General features: G+C 36.9%; 1 protein-coding gene and 1 long non-coding RNA gene across 4 annotated transcripts in view; both read right to left on the reverse strand.

Moving 5' to 3' along the window:
* TTPA (alpha tocopherol transfer protein) overlaps positions 1-6,314 on the reverse strand; it is a 48,245-nt gene extending 41,931 nt beyond the window's left edge. Inside the window, exon 1 of one of the 2 annotated variants that reach the window (XM_069100017.1) lies at positions 4,424-6,314. In XM_069100017.1, coding sequence (XP_068956118.1) covers positions 4,424-4,621 — 198 coding nt within the window. In that variant the 5' untranslated portion in view covers positions 4,622-6,314. The remainder of the gene's footprint in view (positions 1-4,423) is intronic. The other variant, XM_069100015.1, reaches the window with a different exon arrangement.
* Positions 6,315-11,081: 4,767 nt separating this feature from the next.
* The window catches only part of LOC138170592 (uncharacterized), a 72,095-nt gene continuing 63,402 nt past the window's right edge, over positions 11,082-19,774 (reverse strand). Inside the window, exons 7-8 of one of the 2 annotated variants that reach the window (XR_011170678.1) lie at positions 17,001-17,050; positions 11,082-11,309 (exon numbers count right to left, since the gene is read on the reverse strand). This is a non-coding gene — a long non-coding RNA (uncharacterized lncRNA). Of the gene's footprint in view, positions 11,310-13,437; positions 13,794-17,000; positions 17,051-19,774 lie in introns of those variants that run through there. The other variant, XR_011170675.1, reaches the window with a different exon arrangement.

A 19,774-nucleotide genomic window follows, 5' to 3' on the forward strand; every position in this document is an offset into this window, starting at 1 on the left:
TACCTATAAGACCTTGAACAAGTTATTTATCCTCTCTGGGCCCTAGTTTTTTCATTTCTAAAATAAGGCATTTGTTTAGAAAACCTTTGAGGCCTCTTTCAGTTCAAAGTCTATGATCAGATGATCTGCCCATACTTTAATCCCATCTTCTATTGATATGTGGTTCCATGCATCTTTCATACATCTTTGATTGAGTTCTCTCCATTGGTTCCTTCCTCTCTCGGGTATTCACTCTTAAATTTTTTTAAGCCTTCTGTTGACTCTTCTACCTCATCTAACTACTACTTCATCTCTCTCTTCCTCTTCATAAACAAATTTCTTAATAAAGTTGCCTGTATTCCATCCCTCAATTTTCTCATGATCTATATTCTACTTATCCTTACTCATCCTGGCTTAAGTCCCTACCATTCTACTAAATTTGCTTTCTCAAAAGTCATTAGTCAGCAGCTACTCCCCGAATGTAACACCCTCATCACCACTCCCCTCCTCCTCATTCTCTTTGGCCTCTTGACAACACCTAATGTTGTTGACAAGATTCGCAGCAACAGGTTGTGAGTAGTGGATAGAGTACCAACCCCAGAGTCAAAAAGTTCAAATCTCTACTGAGACATTTATTCACTGTGTGTGACCCTGGCAAAGTCACTTAATCACTGTCTGCCTCAATTTCCTAAAGTGTAAAGTGGGGATGATAATACCACCTACCTTGCAAGGCTGTTGTGAAGATAATATGAGATATTTGAAAAAAAGTGCTAAGCAAAGTGCTTACCATAGTAGGTAAGTGCTATATAAATGCTTATTCCCTTCCCTTAAAAACCTTCCTCATGCCTTCTCTTTTTCTCCCATGGCTTTAGAGACACTATATTTTCCTGGTTCTCCTTCCTCTCTAAACTACCTTTTCTCTGTTTCCTATGCTAGCTCCCATCCTTTTCACTACACTCTACACTACCTGCTCTCCAAGTCTGTTTGGACACAGGACTCACCAGTCCTCTGCTCTTTTGCTTATCTCTTTATACTCTCTTCTCTGACACCCTAAGTCCTTTGGCCTAGAGCCTATCAGCAAAATGGGAGTTCCTTGGATCACCCCTGTTATACATGCATACAAATATATAAACATGTATGCATATATACTTATATACATATATACAGACACACACACACACACACACACACAGAGAAATGTGTGACCCTTTCTAGAGTTACAGACTCACAGTTACAACTACTTTTAGGACAACTCAACGTGGATGTCTGATAGGTATCTCAAATTCAACATGTTCAGATTTCAAACTTATTAGTATTTCCCAGAAATCTGCTCTTTCTTCTGACTTCTCTATTTCCTTCAGTAGCACCAACATCTACCTAATTCAATTAAAACATCCTTTATTAAATGCCTACACTGCATGCTAGTCTAGGCATTAGGAGCTAAGCATTACAAATGCAAAGATTAAGTAGTCCCTGGCCTCCAAAAGTTTACATTCATCCCTGGGGGTTGATGGGATTTCCGGTATAATATACAAAAAGTAAATACAAGATATTTTGAGAAGCGAGAGAGTTCTAACAATTATGAATAGCGCTGAACTTTTAAAAAATTAATAACTATGTCAATAAATCAATTTCCTTTGTACTCCTATGTATTTTATTTTATTCATTTAAAAAACATTATTCTCAGAAGGTTTCACTAGACTGTGACAGGGGTCTAGAATACACACGAAAAATGATAAGAACCCCTGGGGTTTAAGGACAGTAACTAGTGCAGTGCTCTTGAAGAAGGTCACCACAGATAAGAACATTGGTTCAAGCCTAGTCATTTTACAAGTAGACAGGTACTGGGAATGATTTGGAAAGAGCATTGAACCAAGATAAAATGTAAAATACATATTTAGTAGTTTTTCAGATTGTTTTGTTTCTTCTAATGGTTCAATAATCAGCTTTCCAGAAGAATCTAATTATGCAGTTCCCAAACCTGTTTTAAATCATTTTATTAAGGCATGCTATGACTCATTTATTTTTAACACTGTGTGTAAATAAATTTCCTGACACATACCTGCCTCATATTTTACAATGATTACCTTTTCTTCCTTTCCCTTTTATAAGGAAATCCTAGACATGAGCCATAACCTAAGCTATGTTTCTATCAGTGAGAGAAAGAGGGTTTCTAATGAACCAAAGACTGTGAGAAATAGGAGCCTAAACTCATCTCTCTTTTTCTGGGCTGATGAGCATGGAATTGACCTCAATAATTCCTTAGTTACTATTAGCTCTAGGAGATAGGATGCCCAACTATTTATAACAGATTTAGAATCATAAGATCTGAGACCCTGAGGAGATCTTCAACATCATTTTAGCTATCCTCAGCTTTCAGGTTCAGAGAGATCAAGGGAATTGCATCAGTTTACAAAGCTACTGATTTAGAGTGGAGTCAGAACCAGAATCCAGGTCTTTCAACTCTCAATCTAGTGCTTTTTATACCATTCAGAAGGCTTTCTCCCTTTGAAACTTTGAAATTAATCACTTCTTAACAGGCCATTTCTTTCGGTCAACCTGAAAAAACCCTCTCTTCTCCCTTTCCTTATATTCTTTTTGCATCCCCTTGCTATCATGCCTTGGAAGACACAGATGGAATGTGACTCATTAGAAACCAGATTTTTAACATTATGTAATCCAGCTGCCCTACCAGTGGTTTTAAACTAAAAATAAAAATGGACCACTGGGGGGGGGGTCACATATTGGCTTAGAAAACCACAAACTAGCATTACCTATGTTGTACTGTATTTTTATTTGTTTTGTTCAATATTTCTCAATTATATTTTAATCTGGTTCCTAAAACTCTGAGGAATTTTACTGCTACATGTAGATTGACCCCTCTCCTCCATAGTCAACCTTCCTTCAGCACTACATATTGCTATGATGGGCACTAATGGATCTGGACTAAGAATTAACCAGCAGAGTGAAAATGAAATAAGAAGAAACAGAAAAGAAAGACAAATTGTTAAGTCATAAGAAAAACAATAATCAAAGTTTAACACAAATATTGGCAGAGGATAGATGACATTATATGGAAATAAAAGTAGATGTTCTATGCAAATATTATTCTGCCTTTTTACAAATACATTTGCAAGGCTATATTTTTTCTTTATCATCAATGAGTGTAAATTTCTGAAAGTATTTGTAGAGAATATACCAGAGGAAAAATAGGAAATTACTAGCCTTCCAGATATGGTACAGTACACCTATTCTGAGTAATGAAGATTTGCTTTAAGAAAACTCAGTTCCAGCACAGCTAGGTGGCCAAGTGACTAGGGCACCGGCCCTGGAGTCAGGAGGACCTGGGTTCGGATCCGGCCTCAGACACTTAGCACAAAAACTAGTCATGTGACCTTGGGCAAGTCACTTAACCCCAATTGTCCTCCAAAAAGCAAAAAAAAAAAAAAAAAAGAAAGAAAGAAAACTCAGTTCCATCATTTCCAGTGATGTAATATTCCTTCTTACACCACCTAGCAATAATGCTTTCAATCTGCCAGCTCTTGACTCCAATTTTCATATTGTTAGCTATTCACACACACACACAAAAATCAGAGTATGTTATAAAGTAATGAGCATTTTGGGAACTCTGCTCTCCTTTGATTTTAATGTCACTGACTCCCACCAACTTTTAAATTTGGAATTCAATGTTTTGCTACAACCACCCAGAACAAAATTCAAGTATTCACTTTCTCCTGTCATGTGGAAAAACTTTCTCCCAAACTTCCTCATAGACACACCTCTTTCTAAGAAGTCTGAGCCTAGGTATATTACCGGGTTTCCAGAGCCAATTATCATTGCTATTGGGCAAAAAAAAAAAAAAAAAATTGAAAACATTAATTAATTAATTAAATTCTCATGTTAGCATTATCTGGAACCACCTGTAAATGTAAGAGTCATATTTCTTAACCAGGGGTTCTTAACCTGGGGTTGATGGAGGGATTCGTGGGTGAATTTCAAGGGGAGGGGGGCATTTGGGCAAGAAATAAACGTCTTTATGTTAAATAATCTCTAACTGAAATTTGGCATTTCTTTCAATTAATTAAAACATTATTCTGAGAAGGGGTCCATTGACTTCACCAGATTGCCAAAGGGTCGGTGACACACACAAAAGAGTTTAAGAGTCATTTAAAAATCCCACCTGGGGCAGCAAAGGAGATAAGAGATCAAATTTCTCCGGTATACACGAGAAGTACCCATTTCCCACATATGGCCTCCGAGAATTTCTCTTCTCCCAAGATTTAAGTCCTGTCCCATTCCAGGTTTTGTTTCCTCCTCAGGCCAAGGCATTTAGAGGATGCAGACCCCGCCTGCAGGGCAAAGGAGCATCTGGGAGGGAGCCTCTTTTCCCGGGAACAGGACAACTTCCTTTTCCTAGTCCCCGCCCGGCTGTCTTGGGTCTTACCTTCCAGGCCAGATCCAGGTCAAAATCCCTGGCGCGAAGAAACCTCAGCAGGAAAGCGTTCGTGAGGGGCATGGGCCAGTTCTGGCCACGATCCGCTTCTGCTCGCCGACGGAGCTCGCTGATGCCGGGCTGCAGCAGCGGAGATGTATCGGGTAGGTCATTAAGGAGCTTCCCGCTGAGCCCCGACTCCAGAGACATGCTGCTGGCGCCTGCGGCTGCTGCTCCTGGCTCAAAGCTACCGGACGTACAGTAGAGACTGCCCAGCCACTGGGAGCTGCAGCTGCAAATTTAGGGACGAGAAGGGCGGCGGGTGCCGCTGCCTCTGCGGCCAACCCATCACCTGCTCCTCCTTCAGCAGTCACTGCCAATCGGGACAACCCACCCTCAGAAGCTCTGACGGGGCCCGCGCTGCCCTTGCATAACTGGGTCTCTTGGATGGCGCTTGAATTCTCTTTACCCTCCCCGTGCCAGACGGGGAGTGCCTCAGATCAAGGGTCTTTGCCCAGCCTCCCACTGGAAATTGTTGGCAACTTGCTGCACGGGTTTCCACACTCTTGTATTCACTGGGAAACGACTTCTGTGGGACCTTTCTCTTCAATGCTTTGTTTTTGCTACAGAAATTGCAAGGATTCCGAGTATAAATTCACTGATAGAGGTTTTCCTTCACTAATCCAGAAGAAAATGGTTAAAAAGTTTTAACAGCCTTACTGGTTTTGAGGAGGAAATAAGTAATTTTAAAATATCAATAGCAAGGCTACGGAATTATAGGATTTAGAATCGAAAAAAACACTGGAGATAATCTGTACAACTTTTTTGTTACACAAATAAGGGAACTGAGACCCAGAGAGGAGAAAGGGATGTGTCCAAGGTCACACAATCAATAAGGGGGAAGATCCAGGGCTACAAACTACCTTCCTCATTACTCTAAAATGGATTCTGACTCCCTTCTTTTTGCCTTTTGAAAATGAAAACAAAAATACAGGCTGTTTCCTTCAGATTATTTTAAGATCTGTTTTTAAATGTCAATCAGTTTAGTTTGGGTTTGTAAACTTATTTACTGAAAAATCTGTGCCAAAACAAAGTTTAAATTCCAGGGTCTCTTATGCAATGCCTGTTTATGCATTTTTCTCAAATTTGCTATCTTTGTTTTCACCCTGGTGAATTGTTCAAGTGACCTCATTTGAAGTTTTCTCAGCAAAGATACTGGAGCATTTCCTTCTCCAGCTCATTTTACAGATGAGGAAACTGAGGCAAACAGGGCTAAGTGACTGGCCCAGGGTCAAACAGCTAGTGTCTGAGGCCAAATCTGAACTGAGGAAAATGAGTCTTCTTGACTTCAGACCCAGCACATTATTCATGGTGCCACCAGATAAATACATAGTAGAAAGGAAATAATCTTAAAGGAGATGGAACTTGGTGGGGAATCTCGGTGGAAGGAGGAGGTGATGAAAGACCTAAAAACCTGTAATAAAAATCTAAAATAGCATTTCTGGGTTTGATGGGATTAGGAAATGAGATTTAAAAAAGAAGAAAAAGTAAATAGTCAAAAAACAGACCCATGATTTGATTTTAGAGCTACTTGTATCTTAAACTTCAACAATAATTTAACTTTGGTTATTAGAGTAACATAGAACAGTGATCATCAGTTTACCATATCTAAGGTTTTTCAAATTCAGATGAACCAGAAAAATACTTACATGCCATTTCTCACTTTGGCAGTTTAGTAAAAGAAGTTTCTTTTGCTGTCAATTTGAGTCTTTGTTTATAGCTCATTACCCAAATCCAAAAGCTAATTATCAAATAGGCCAGTACAATTTCCTAAGTGTCTCCATAAGAAAAAGCATTAACATTTTATTTATGTATAAGAATGCCTATTGTCCATATTGTAATGCAATTACATGGACAACCTAAAGAGTTCATTCATCAGTATATGTGTCTTGCATAGCCAGCATAAAACAGACAAGGTGAGCTCCAGATTGAATAGGAAGAAAGTAGATTGGAAATCACTTTCAAAAAAAAAAAAGTGGCACAACATCAAAATGCTCCTCTAATGTTCTCAAACTTTCTCCAGAAACATAAGCCCATCTTTATAGTATCAATATTACCAGTGTTGTTATAAGGCTGAAAGTCATAGAATATTATTACACTCTGAAGTTCCCTCCAACATGTTAAGTGTACTCCTTGTGGAGAATTTATAGGAATACATGGGCAAGAGTTACCCAAGATGAGTAGTCATGAATGGCTTAAAATCTGCAAAACTAAAGAGAAATTCCACACTGATGAGATCCATTTGAGCATAAATTTTATTTTAAAGTATAGGTTGATTTGATACAGACTATTACATAGAATTTTAAAATCTCAGAGTTAGAAGACCATCTATTCTATCTGTGGCTGCCAAAAATACCCTTTAGAACATCCCCCTACAAGGGGTCACCCAGTCTATACTTCAAGACTTCCAGTAATAGGAAACTCAATACTTAACAAGGCAACAATCCATTTGTACAATTTTGGAGTCCACTTTTTCCTTATGCTTCTATAAAATGAAATTCTACCACTCTATGTCTTCTGTCTCAGTGCTCCTAGTTCTGCTATTCAGGATCACCAAAAAAAAAAAAAATCTAATTCTTCCAATGGCAACCTTCAAATATCTGAAGATGGCTATCATGTCCCTAAGTCTTCTCTTTGTCAGACTAAACATTCTCATGTGTTTCAACTAATGAAAACCTTTACATTTAACTCCATTAAATTTAATTGTATTAAATTACATGTTCATCTCTGTCAGAGCTTTTTGAATCATGATTGCTATTCAACATATTAATTATTTCTCCTAGATTTGTGTTGCCTGCAAATTTGATGAGGATAAATCTAAAATCTATGACTTTAGCCATACTCTGGGGTACTGCACTGGAGACTTCCTTCCAATGTGAAATTAAACCATCAGCAACTGTTCTTTAGATCCAGCCAATTAACTATTCCAAAATCCATCCAATTATACTATTGTCTAGCTCACATTTCTCCTTTTTTCCCCCCTCACAAGCTTTGTCAACTATCTGCTTAATATTCAGGTGGGTTCTATTCATTGCATTACCTTGAGCTGTAAGTCTGAGACATAAAGATGGCTGTGCTATTTATTCTTCAAAACTAGAAACTGTCAATGTGCTAACTCCTTCCACCAATGAAGATAATAAGCCATCTATAATTTGGTAGATTAAGACTAGTATGTTGGCTAAAGTACATAGATGTTAAGTCACTTGCCCTGGATGATATAGCTAATAATTGTTAAAGATGTATTTGAACCTATATTTTCCAGACTCTAAGCCCAGTACTTTATCAATAGGCCACAATATTTCAACATAAGTTTAGTAACTCTGTCAAAAAGGGAAATATGGTTAGTCTGGTACAACCTGTTCTTGAGGAAATCATTCTGGTCCATATTTTATTATTTCCTGTCAGGGTGTTAAAAACGGTAGAAAAACTCAGAAAAAAATCTTGAATTTTCAGGCCTAGTCTCTCCTGTTATCACTTGTTTCTGTTGTAAATAATTTCCTTCTACTGATAGCCCATCCCTTTCCTGAAGCCTATAAGAAAACTCTCATGCTGGAGGCTTCCATCTCCTGTTTATTCTTGCCAACTAGAATATTTCTACCTTTGACAGGAAGGCTGGGAGACAAATCGGTTCTACTAGTTATTTCCTACAATCATAGACACATTATCTTAATCCTTAAAATACCTTAACTAGACCCTCTCTTCTCCTTAAGTATCATCCATATAATATATACTTTCTCAGCCTAACTCCTAGAAAAAGACTCATTGCCTCCTCTTCATTCCTCCTCAACCCTTTGCAGTCTCTCTTCTGACCTCATCACTCAGCTGAAACTGCTCTCTCCAAAATTACCAATGATCTTGTAATTGCCAAATCTGATGGTCTTTTCTTAGATCTCATTCTTCTCAGTCTCTTTGCTAAACTTTACACTTCTGACGACCTTCTCCTAGATCAGGGTTCCATGAACTTGGTTTTTTTTTTGTTTTTTAATACTGGTGACTACATTTCCATCTTCTTGGTTTCCTTTGTAATCTTATGTATTTTCTTTTGTTAATTTAAAAATATTATTCTCAGAAGGGTTCTGTATGTTTCTCTAGACTTCATGAAAAAGTTAAGAACTCTGTTCTATCTATGTATTTTCTACTCTCTGGATTGTCATGATACTGCTCTCTCTTAGTTCTCCAGTCACTCGCCCAGACAACTTCTCTTAGTCTCTTTCATTGACTCCTCATTCATATTATGCCTGCTAATTGTGAATGTACCCTAAGTCTTAGTCCTGGGCCCTCCTCTCTCTACTCTAATTTTGCTAATCTCATCAGCTGCCATAGGTTTAACTGTCACCTCTATACACATGACTTACAGATAGATCTAACATATCCAGGTAAAGCCTCTTTTCTGTGTTCATCAAAAGTTTAGACATTTAAAATTGAATGTCTCAGAGGCATCCAAAACAGAACTCATTCTTTTCCCCCACAAACCTTTCCCTTTACTAAACTTCTCTAATTCTGTCAGGGCACCAGCTCTCTTCTAGGATCCCATTATAACTTCATATATATAAAACCTCAACATTATCCTCACTTCTTCACTCTCTCTCAATGTCCATAGTTGCCAAGTCCTGTTGATTTTACCTCCACATCATTTCATATCTGAACCCTTCTTTCTACTTACCCAGCCACTATCTCGGTTCAGAATCTCACCTGAATTGCCCCATAATTGATCTCCCTGGCTCAAGTCTCTCCCTATTCCAAACAACATTCCACATGGTTGTCAAAGTGACTTCCCTTAAATACAATTCTGACCATGTTACTGTCTACTCAACTAACTAAAATTACTTTCTAGGGTAAAATATAAACTCCTTTGTTTAATTTTTTAAGCACTTCAAAACTTGACCCTAACCTATCTTTTCAAACTCAGTATATTTATTCTTCCTCTTCCACTCTATAGCCTGGTCAAAATGAACTTCTCACCTTCTGAACATTCAATACTCCATGTCTTTCCTGCTTTGCACTTGGCCACACCGTCCCTGTGCATGCCCCCCTCTCTCTGCCTCTCTGATTCCCTAACTTACTTCAACACACAGTTTTAGTGCTACCTTCTACATGACACCTTGGCTAACTCCCTCAAATGCTAATTAATGATTTCCCTTACTGCCTTATTTTTGAGTACCCTTTATTTATTTTGCATTTATTCTTATTTATTCTAAAGAGAGGCAAAATGGCATAAAGGATAAAAAATAGGCCTCTAAGCCAGGAAGACTTTAAGTCCAACTTCGGACACACATTGGCTTTGTGTGGTCCTCATTTAAATACTCAGTGGTCTAGGGAGCTCTCCAAGAGAAGCTGTGGAGAATCCTGCATTGGTACAGGCAGTTCCCTTACCTAGGAGTTCCCTATACCAATGAGATCACAGGTACAATCCCTATCTTACAATTTATATGTGTGTGCACTAACATATATACATGCATGCACATATACATATACACATACGTGTGTGGCTGTGCACATAATATCTCCCCTGATAGAATGGAAAGGCTTCCAAGATGACAAGAATTAAACTTGTACCAAAAGGTAGAACTAGAAGCCGTGGTAGAAAGGTAGATTTGGACATGATTAAAAAAAAAACCACTAAATTAAAATTTAAAAAATCATATAACTACTTAATAATTAGTTCTATACCCAAAATGGAATAGGCTAACTCTGCTGGTAGCAGCTTCTCCCTCACTAAAGGTCTTTAAGACATATGGAGAGGACAAAATTCAGGGAGGTGGGGGGGTGTGTGTAAACAGACCCTTTGGCAGTCTGGTGATGATGAATCCCTTCTTTGAATATTTTTAAAAATATATACAGTAACATACATAAGATTAAAAAGGAAACCAAATTATATTGAAATATAATTATCTAGCCAATTTTCTCAGAGTTCACAGATCACGTTAATTTCTTTTTTTTTTTTTTTTTTTTTTTTTTTAGCAATCAGGGTTAAGTAACTTGCTCAAGGTAACACGGCCAGTTATTTCTGGGTGTGGTGCTGGGTATCGAGCCCAGATTTGATCCCCAGGTCATCCCAATACTGGAGCTGGGGCTCTTACTCACTGAGCCACCTGGCCGCCCCTAAGCAATTGGGGTTAAGTAACTTGCTAAAGGTTACACGGCCAGGTGTTTCTGGGTGGGTGCTAGGTGTCTGAGCCCAGATTCGATCCCCAGGTAATCCCAACACTGGAGCCGGTGCTCTTACTCTCTGTGCTACCTGGCTGCCCTACATGTTAATTTCTGATGTAGAGGGAATGTGTGGTCAGATATGGGTTGGACTAAATAGTCTCTGAGTCCCCTGACTACTCAGCAATTCTGTGCTTCTGCCCACTATTACTGCCATAGTTCTTAGACTTTTTCTCCTGTGAATGATTGGTCTTTCTACTGTTATTCTTCTTCCTAGATCATACTTGTTACTGTTCTATAAAAGCAATAACAACAATGACCATTTACTCTGGCACTGTGCTAAGAGCTAGGGCCACAAATCCCAAAACAAAACAGTACTCTCTCCACCCCCACCCCAAGCCCCACCCCCAGCTTTCATTCTAATGAAACGACATATGCAAATACATAGAACAAAATCTGTTATTGTGGAAGTGTATCTGACTCTTAGTGATCCCATTTGGGGTTTTCATGGCAAATAGTTTCCCATTTCTTCCTCCAATTCATTTTACAGATGAGGAAACTTTGGCAAACAGGGTTGTTACTTGCCCAGGGTCACACCACTAATAAGTGTCTAAGGCCACATTTGAACTCACAAAGTTGAGTCTTCCTGACTCTAGGCCTGGCACTCTATCCACTGCACCACCTAGGTGCCCTGCACAGAAAAAAATAAAGACATACTATTATTGTGTGATATCTGGTTTACTGTATGTAGGTATGTATGTATGTGTAAGGCAGTTTTCTCCATTCCCCTCCATTTTCATTTTAAAGTTCTTTTGATAAGACATGCCTAGTCCAGGCCCCAGTGCTGCAATTGTGTCCCAAGAGCTTGTCATATCCATGTCTGAAACCCGCATATTGATATTCAAATCTCATTTTCTGACACATTCTTCTTAAGTAGCTTCTCTTCACAACAAATAATTCACATTATTTTCTACAATATAATTTGAGTCTCTTCTTTTTATTGACTACAAAACCTCATTTTACTAATACAAATAGGAGTAAAATATGATGCCTCCTCTAACACTCTTGTACTGATGAGGGATACAATGCAATCAATGAACTATGCTAATATAGCATAGTGACAGACTATGCCAAAAACATATTTGGAACTGAGATATTTTTGAACTTCATATTTACATTTTTATTGCCATGTTGATCTACATAGTTTATATTTCTATTGCTATGTTAATATTAAATTTTTGGTATTCCTAAGCATGTCTAAGAGAAGCTGGTCTAGAGGTATGGATTAATATAATCAATACTTTACTATGAGTAGAAGTCATTCTTGGAACAAAGCGATCACATGATACAAAAAAGTGAGCAATTTATGTGCAAATAGAATTGGAAATCACATAATTTTAGTGATACTATACTTTCCAACATTGTACAAAATGGGAATAGATGTTTATATTTAGCAAATATACTCACTGCTACGTGCAAATGTGAATGAAGTAAACTGCGTTGTCTTTAGCAACTCACTAATCATACCCTAAAAAAACGGCTCAAAGGCTACCCTACATACTGAAAGGAACGTCGTTTGACAGTTGTTCACAGGATCACAGAGTTATAATTTAAAATCACTTTTATTTATTTCTTCCTTTTTACTGTCAAAGTCATTTCTGAATATACCCTCCCTCCACCACTGAGCCCTCTCTTATAACAGAAAACTAGTTAGGCAAAACCAGTCAACATAGAAACCTTGTCTGACAAAATATGAAACACTCCACGCCTGTAGTCCTCCAATCTGTTTATTAAAAGGACCATGTGAAACATTTCATCCATTCTCTAGGACCAACCTGTCATGGATCACAGACTTAAAGCCAGAGGTGACCTTAGGGGTCATCTAGTCTACTTTCCTATTTTAAAGATGAGGAAACTGAGGGCCAAAAAGTTAGTGACTTACCCTAAATCACAGGTTATAAGTAGAAAAACTGGGAATTGGTTTCTACTTTAGGAATGTTAATTTGGCAGCTTCATAGAATGGATGAAGAGGGGAGAGATTGGAAACAGGGAAGCAAGTAGGATAGTACTGAAACAGGATAAATAAGAGATGAGGTAGATTTGAATCAGGATAGTTGTTCTGTGTGCAAAGAGGAATAGGGGTAGATGTAATTGTGGATAGAGAATCAATAAGACCTAAAGGGTGGAAGATTGAAGTGATCCAGCAAAGATTGGAAAGGAATGGTCAGATGGGTAAGAGGAGAGCCAAGAAAAAATAGTGCCACAGAGGTCACAAACTACAGAGAGAGCAAAGGGGCCATTGGATTTAGAGTTAAAAGATCATTGGAAATATTGGAAAGAGTAAGTCGAGTCATACACCAGGCAGAAGCCAGATTGCAAAGGGTTGAAAAGTAAATGGGAGGTAAAGCAATAAAGAAAACAAGTATAAAATACCCTTTCTGGGAGTTTGGTTGTGAAAGATATGATATACTGGATGATAGCATATAAGGATAACGGGATGAAGTCAAGGGTTTTTAGGTAAGGATAGAGAGAACTGGGCATGTTTGAAGGCTACAGGAAAGAATTAGAACTATCTAATCACTGTAAATTACAAGCCATCCTTGAAATTTTATGCAAGCCAAGAGAACATCAGGTTTTGTTCATGAACCAGTGTTCTGACGATGATAAATAAAAGTCTTGTGTAACAAGTTGATTATCTGAAGTGTTGCTCCAGTTTTTCTGGCAGAAAAAATACCGTAAATTAAATATACATCTATATATCCATATGCTATATATATATATATATACATGTGTAATGTATATATAACCATCAAAGTCAATGTTAGATATGCATATGAATAGATTAAACCTCAAAATGTCTAATTATAATATCTTTTATGCAACGCCAGTATTCAGTAGTCCATTTCATGATCTAACAGCAATTAAACATCTATTGGACATGAGACTGTTCATCAAGGCAACACCAGAAATTGATACAGAGTAAAGATTTATTGAATAAATAACATTTTAAGAAAAAGACTTGGTATCATTTTTAGGAGATAATCTTATTAAACATCCTATCTGTTATTTCAAATCCCCTTTCCTCTATCATCCCTCTCTCATTTTCAGTGCTTTTAATAAGCCAAGAATGAAATGATTATACTTCTTCAAAAATAATCTTCCATGTGAAAGAAAACTGAAAAGGCAAAAAGATAATATAAATAAATGTTAATCTGGTCATGTTTATGTATACATTATATATGAACTCAAAACTAATGATATATGAAGTTAACAAAGTAGAATTAGCAGGATATCTAGTAAATCCCTTATAAATGAGACTATATAGAAACTTCCAAATATACTCAAATCTAGAAAAAGTGACAGTTAAAGAATTTATTCATGGAGACTTTCTTATGACTTAAATTTTTAAGACCTGGAGTCTGCTTTTTAAAAAATCAATCACATAATGTGAATGTCAATGAATCAGATGACTGACTACTGAGCCTCAAGTAGGCAGCCTTGTAAGCAAGCTTTGATTAACACTCTTGGAACCTAGGACTCTCTGAGCCAAGATCCAGCCAGGTTACTTGCTCTTGCCCAAACTAAGACCTTACATTAGTGTTAATGTTTTGATGTAACTGTGATTTCACTAGTTATTACTCTGCACCTAACTCATCCTGCTCATTTTTTTGTTCATGCTTTTCCCGTAAATGTGAAGTCTATTATATGTCATTGCTGCTAAATTCTTTTCTCATCTCCTTTTAGTATCACATGACTTAAATAATTCCAGAGTGGTGACTTTATTTGTGAGAGCACATACTCCAATGATGTAGATTTGTGTCTCAGGAGACAGTCTGGGAGAGCTGCTATGGCAAAATAAAACCAAAACTGATCTCCTGGTGATAAACCTTCCAGTGAAGAGCTTCTCTGGGTAGGGACACAAAAAACAAATATATGTTCTGTTATCAAGTATGTATTTGAAGCCTTTCCACCTCGATAAGATCTACCAGAATTTGTAGTCCACTGACATATCCTTCAAGAAACTGAAGTCATCTCTAACTCATGATGAAACATCTGAGGACTTAAATGGAAATTCCATCTATACAAATCTTAATGTCTTTTATATCCCTTTTCATGAACAAATCATCACTAGTAACATGCCTATATGCCTGAAACCATCATTGGCTTACTCTTTGGGTAATTTATATTTTAATTCTTCCAAGGTTGAAATATTCAATTAATGACATATTCAATTATTTACAGACATATGGCATGACAGAGAGATTATCAATATTTTTTTAAAAATCAAGTTTTTTTTTTGGCAGAAAACAGTGTGGAGTCACTGAAAGGACTGCTCAGTTTCCTAAATTGATCCAGAACAATCTCTTCTTCATTTCTGTTCTGGATGACTATTTCTACTTCCTCTAGAAGATATAAAAATTGATTGGTTTGAACTTCGGGTCAAAATCTAGGCAACATGAACTTTTCATTTACTTTGTTTTTCCCGACATGGATGTTCTGATCGATCTCTTTCTCACTGTTACAAATTTCAGTAAGGGGACTTTGTGATTGACCTTGCAGCAATCAGAATAATATCATTTGTTGAGTAAGAGTATTTAAAGACCTGTGCCATGAAAAAAAAAATCCTATTTTTGTTTAGATTTCATGTAGGCTATCTTTTATAACATTGGGAAATAGCTTAGATGAACATATATCTCTTACTTTAACTCTTTGTTTGATGTCAATACTCAGTGACTCATTGAACAATCACTGCCATAGGTGTATCAATCATAAAGTACGGTCTGATTTTAATGCACTCATGAGACACATCTTATTTGGGAAGAGACTGCAAGACAGTATTTGGCTTCCTTAAGTCACAAATACTTTCTCAAAATCAATATACAAGGAACTTGATGTGATCTTATAATCCTACTTATCTTACTAAGCTTTCTAGTATAAACAGGGGGTCTCTGATAGAAAAGTAACTGGTCATCAGTAATTTCATAGAGGAAAATGTCAATTTTAGGGAACAGAAACTGCCTAAATTAAAAATCAAAATTCTACTGGTGGCAAGTCTTTAGAGATATAGCTTTCAGGCATCATGAAAACAGTTACAGCCTTAATTTTCTAAACTGTAAAATTCTTCTGTTAGAACCAAACATGGAATAACTGATTGGATTAAGAAGGAGGATGACAAGGTTGTATATTATCACTTATTTAACTTATATGCAGAGTACATCATGTGAAATGCCAGACTGGACTAATCATAAACCAGAATTAAGGAAAAATGTCAACAATCTCAGATGTGCAGATGATACTACTCTGATGGCAGGAAGTGAAGAAGAATTAAGAAGTCTTTGGATGAGTGTGAAAGAGGAGACTGGAAAAGGAACCTTGAAGCTTAACATTAAAAAAAACACAAAAAGCCAAAAACTTAATATCATGGCATCTGATTTCATTACTTCTTTGTAAATAGAGGGAGAAAAAAATGAAAGCAGTTATAATCTTGGACTCATTCAGTAACTGCAGCCATGAAATTAAAAGACACTTGTTCCTCGGAAGGAGAGCTATGGCAAATCTGGACAGTATACTAAAGTAGAGCCATCATCTTGCCAACAAAGGTCCATATAGTTCAAATTATAGTTTTTTTCTCACAAGTAAAGTATGCTGTGAGAATTGAACTAAAAGGAAAGTTGAGCACTGCAGAACTAGCTCTTTTGAATTGTGTTGCTCAAGAAGAATTTTGAGAGTTCTTTGGACAAGCAAAGGAGTTAAAATCAATTGATACTTAAAGAAACTAACACTGACTAATCTTTGTAAGGGCAAATACAAAGCTAAAACAAATACTTTGGCCACAGAATAAGAAGGCTGGACTCACTGGAAAAACTCCTGATGTTGGTAAAGATCGAAAGCAGAAGGAGAGGATGACAGAAGATGAGCTGGATAAAGAACGTCACGGAAGCAAAAAACATGAGCTTGGACAGACTTCGAAAGATGGTGAAGGTCAGAAGAGCCAGGAGTGCTGTGGTGTATGGGGTCATGAAGAATCAGACACAACTGAAGGACTGCACAATAAAAAAAATTCTTCTGGATCCTAATTGTCATTTCAGTGTGTTCCCAGCTTTGTGTTATCTGTAAAATGTGATGAGCATGCCATCTATGCCTTTATTTCCAGTCATTGATAAAAAAAAAATGTTCAGCAGTGCAAGGCACAGATAGATCTCTGGGATGCTCTTTTGGGAGCCTGTTCTAAACCCATCAGACTTTATTACTGTTTAATCCATTTCTGTCTTCTCCATAAAAGTACTATGAGAGGGGTAGCTAGGTGGTGCAGTGAATAGAGGACCGGCCCTGGAGTCAGGAGGACATGAGTCAAATGTGGCCTTAGACACTTAACACTTACTTGCTGTGACCTTGGGCAAGTCACTTAATCCCAATTGCCCTGTCTTCCCCCTGCAAAAAAAAAAATCAATTAGGACAGACTGAGAAAGTTAGAAAAAAAAAATAAGAGCAACCCAAGAAAATCAAGACAATTATAAAAAGAAAGTCAACCAACTTGAAACAGAGAATCAAAAACTTAAGTAAGAAAATAATTCTTTGAAAATTAGAATTGGGCATGGGGAAGCTAATGATGTTTTAAGATACCAAGAAATAATAAAACAAAATCAAAAGATTGAAAAAACAGAAGAGAATGTGAAAACATCTCATTAGGAAAACAACTGATCTGGAGAACAGATATAAGAATAGTCAGGCTGTGTTCAGGTTTGGAGTCTAGAGGGGCTCAAGACCCCAAAATACCAACCTACCAGGTCCTGCCAAATGAATTTGACTCAAGCCTTCTCTCAGCCAAAGTTAAACGAAGTTTATTAAAGATTCGCCATGACGGGTCGACTCTTAAGGAGCCTAAGTATTTGTGACGCTTGTATTGAAAGCCAGCCAGAACAATCTGACACAGAGTTTGCACTAGATTGAATCTCAGCCCCTTCATGGAGGCAATATGGATCCTTAGATAAAGGCTGTGGGAAGGATCCAGGGGGTGGTCTAGAAGAGTTTGGGGAAGGTCTTGAGGAGGAGTCTAAGGAGGATCTTGAGGAACTGAGGTCAGACTCCAGAAATGGGATTAAGGGTGGGAAACAGCTGAAGGCTACCTGGAGAAGACAGAAGATGGAGGGCTAGGTTGGTTTAAGGGTAACAGAGATTTGGACCCATTGATAATGAAAGGCTTATGGCCTCAGGCAAATGCCTCATCAAGTGGGAAGATTCAAGGGGGTTCCCAGCACCTGTACCCTATTAATGCTACCTGAAAATTATGATTAACAAAAAGAATCTAGATAAAATATTACAAGAAATTATCAAGGAAAATTGCCCTCAAGTTCTAGAATAGGAATGCAAAGTAGAAATAGAAAATTTCCACTGATCACCTGAAAGATCCCACAAGAAAAACTTAGAGGAATATCATAGCCAAGTTTCAAAACTCCCAGGTTAAAGATAAAATATTACAAGCAGCAAGAAAAATAAAACAATTTAAATATCCTGGAGCTATAACAAGGATGACACAAGATCTAGCATCTACTACATTGAAGGACTCTAGGTCTTGGGATACTATATTTTGTAGAACAAAGGTAATACCCAGCAAAATTAAGTATAATCCAGAATGAAAAAAATAGATATTTAATGAACTGAAAGACTTTTAGTTATTTGTGCCCAAAACAGCAAAACTTAATGAAAAATTTGACATAAGCTCCAGGAGAAACATAAGGTAAACATTAAAGACCAATTATAAGGAACTCAATAAGATCAAATTGTTTACTTCTTATATGTGAAAATGTTATCAGTACTCTTATGACTGTCATCATAATTTGGATAATTTGAAAAGAAAGGCTTGGGCTGAGCTATGTATGATGGGTGATTCTATAAAAAACTAAAACAGTGTAGCAGAGATAAAAAGGAGTAATTATCTCATACAAATGAGGCAGGAAAGGAACAACTAATACAGAAGAAGCAAGTGGCAGGGGAGGGCAGGTAGTGTTAGAACCTTACTCTTACAGGGAATGGTTTGAAAAAGGAACAACATACACACCTAGAAGAGTATAAAAAGTCTTCTAAATTCAGAAAGAAATAAGAGGGCAAGGGGGATAGGGTGGAAAGAGAGGATAAGGGAGGAACTCTTAGGGGAGTGGGTAAGTTAAGGAACAGAAGAGCAAGGTAGCAGGTAGAAGTAAATTAGAGGAATGAGAAGGGAAAGTTGGGATGAGAAGGATAGTGAGGAAAAACAGGAAGGAGAAAACACACAAGTAACTATAACTAACAATGTGAATGGGATGAATTTACTCATAAAATAAAAATGGACAGCAGATTAAAAATCTGAATTAAACAATATGTTGCTTTCAGGAAACAATAAAAATGAGTGCTACACACAAAGATAAAAGGCTGGAGTAGAGTTTGTTATGTAAAAAATAACAGGGGAGTAATCATGATCTAAAAGTTAAAACTAAAACAGATTTAATCAAATGAGAAAAATAGGGAAACTGCACTATTTCACCACTATTCAATATTGTTTTTGATCATTTAAAATAACTAGACATTATAAAATATGTGTGAGTATACCTGCCAAAACAGACACAGGAATTACAAGAACATAAATATAAATGTTTTTTATACAAATAAAGTCAGATTTGAATAATGTAAGTAATATTTATTGTTCATGGGTAGGTCAAGTCAATATAGTTTTTAAAATGACAGTTTTAGCTAACTAATCTATTTAATGCCATCCTAATTAAATTATCAAAAATATTTCACTGAGTTAAAAAATAATAACAAAGTTCATTTGGAAGAACAAATGATCACAAATTTCAAAGAAACTAGGGGAAAAAGATGCAAAGGAAAGAGATTCAGCAGTCAAAGACTTTAAATTATTTATAAGGTGAGAGCATTGTTGAAGTATAAAATGGATCATTTTGATTATTTTAAATTAAAAATTTCTTGTATAAACAAAACCAAAGTAGCCAAGCACAGAAGGAATGTAGAAAATTGGGGGGAAATTTCCATAGATAATCTCTCAGATAGGATGTGATTGTGTAGGGATACTGCCATGGTATATGAAATAAAGAACTGGTTGATTCAGAAAAACATCGGAAACCTTGGACATATGAAGGAAGATGCTATCCACCTCTAGAA

Source organism: Petaurus breviceps, unplaced genomic scaffold, assembly GCF_028583685.1.
Source record: "Petaurus breviceps papuanus isolate PSGF00001 unplaced genomic scaffold, PetGlider_PUasm1.0 38, whole genome shotgun sequence".
NCBI classification, from domain to species: domain Eukaryota; kingdom Metazoa; phylum Chordata; class Mammalia; order Diprotodontia; family Petauridae; genus Petaurus; species Petaurus breviceps.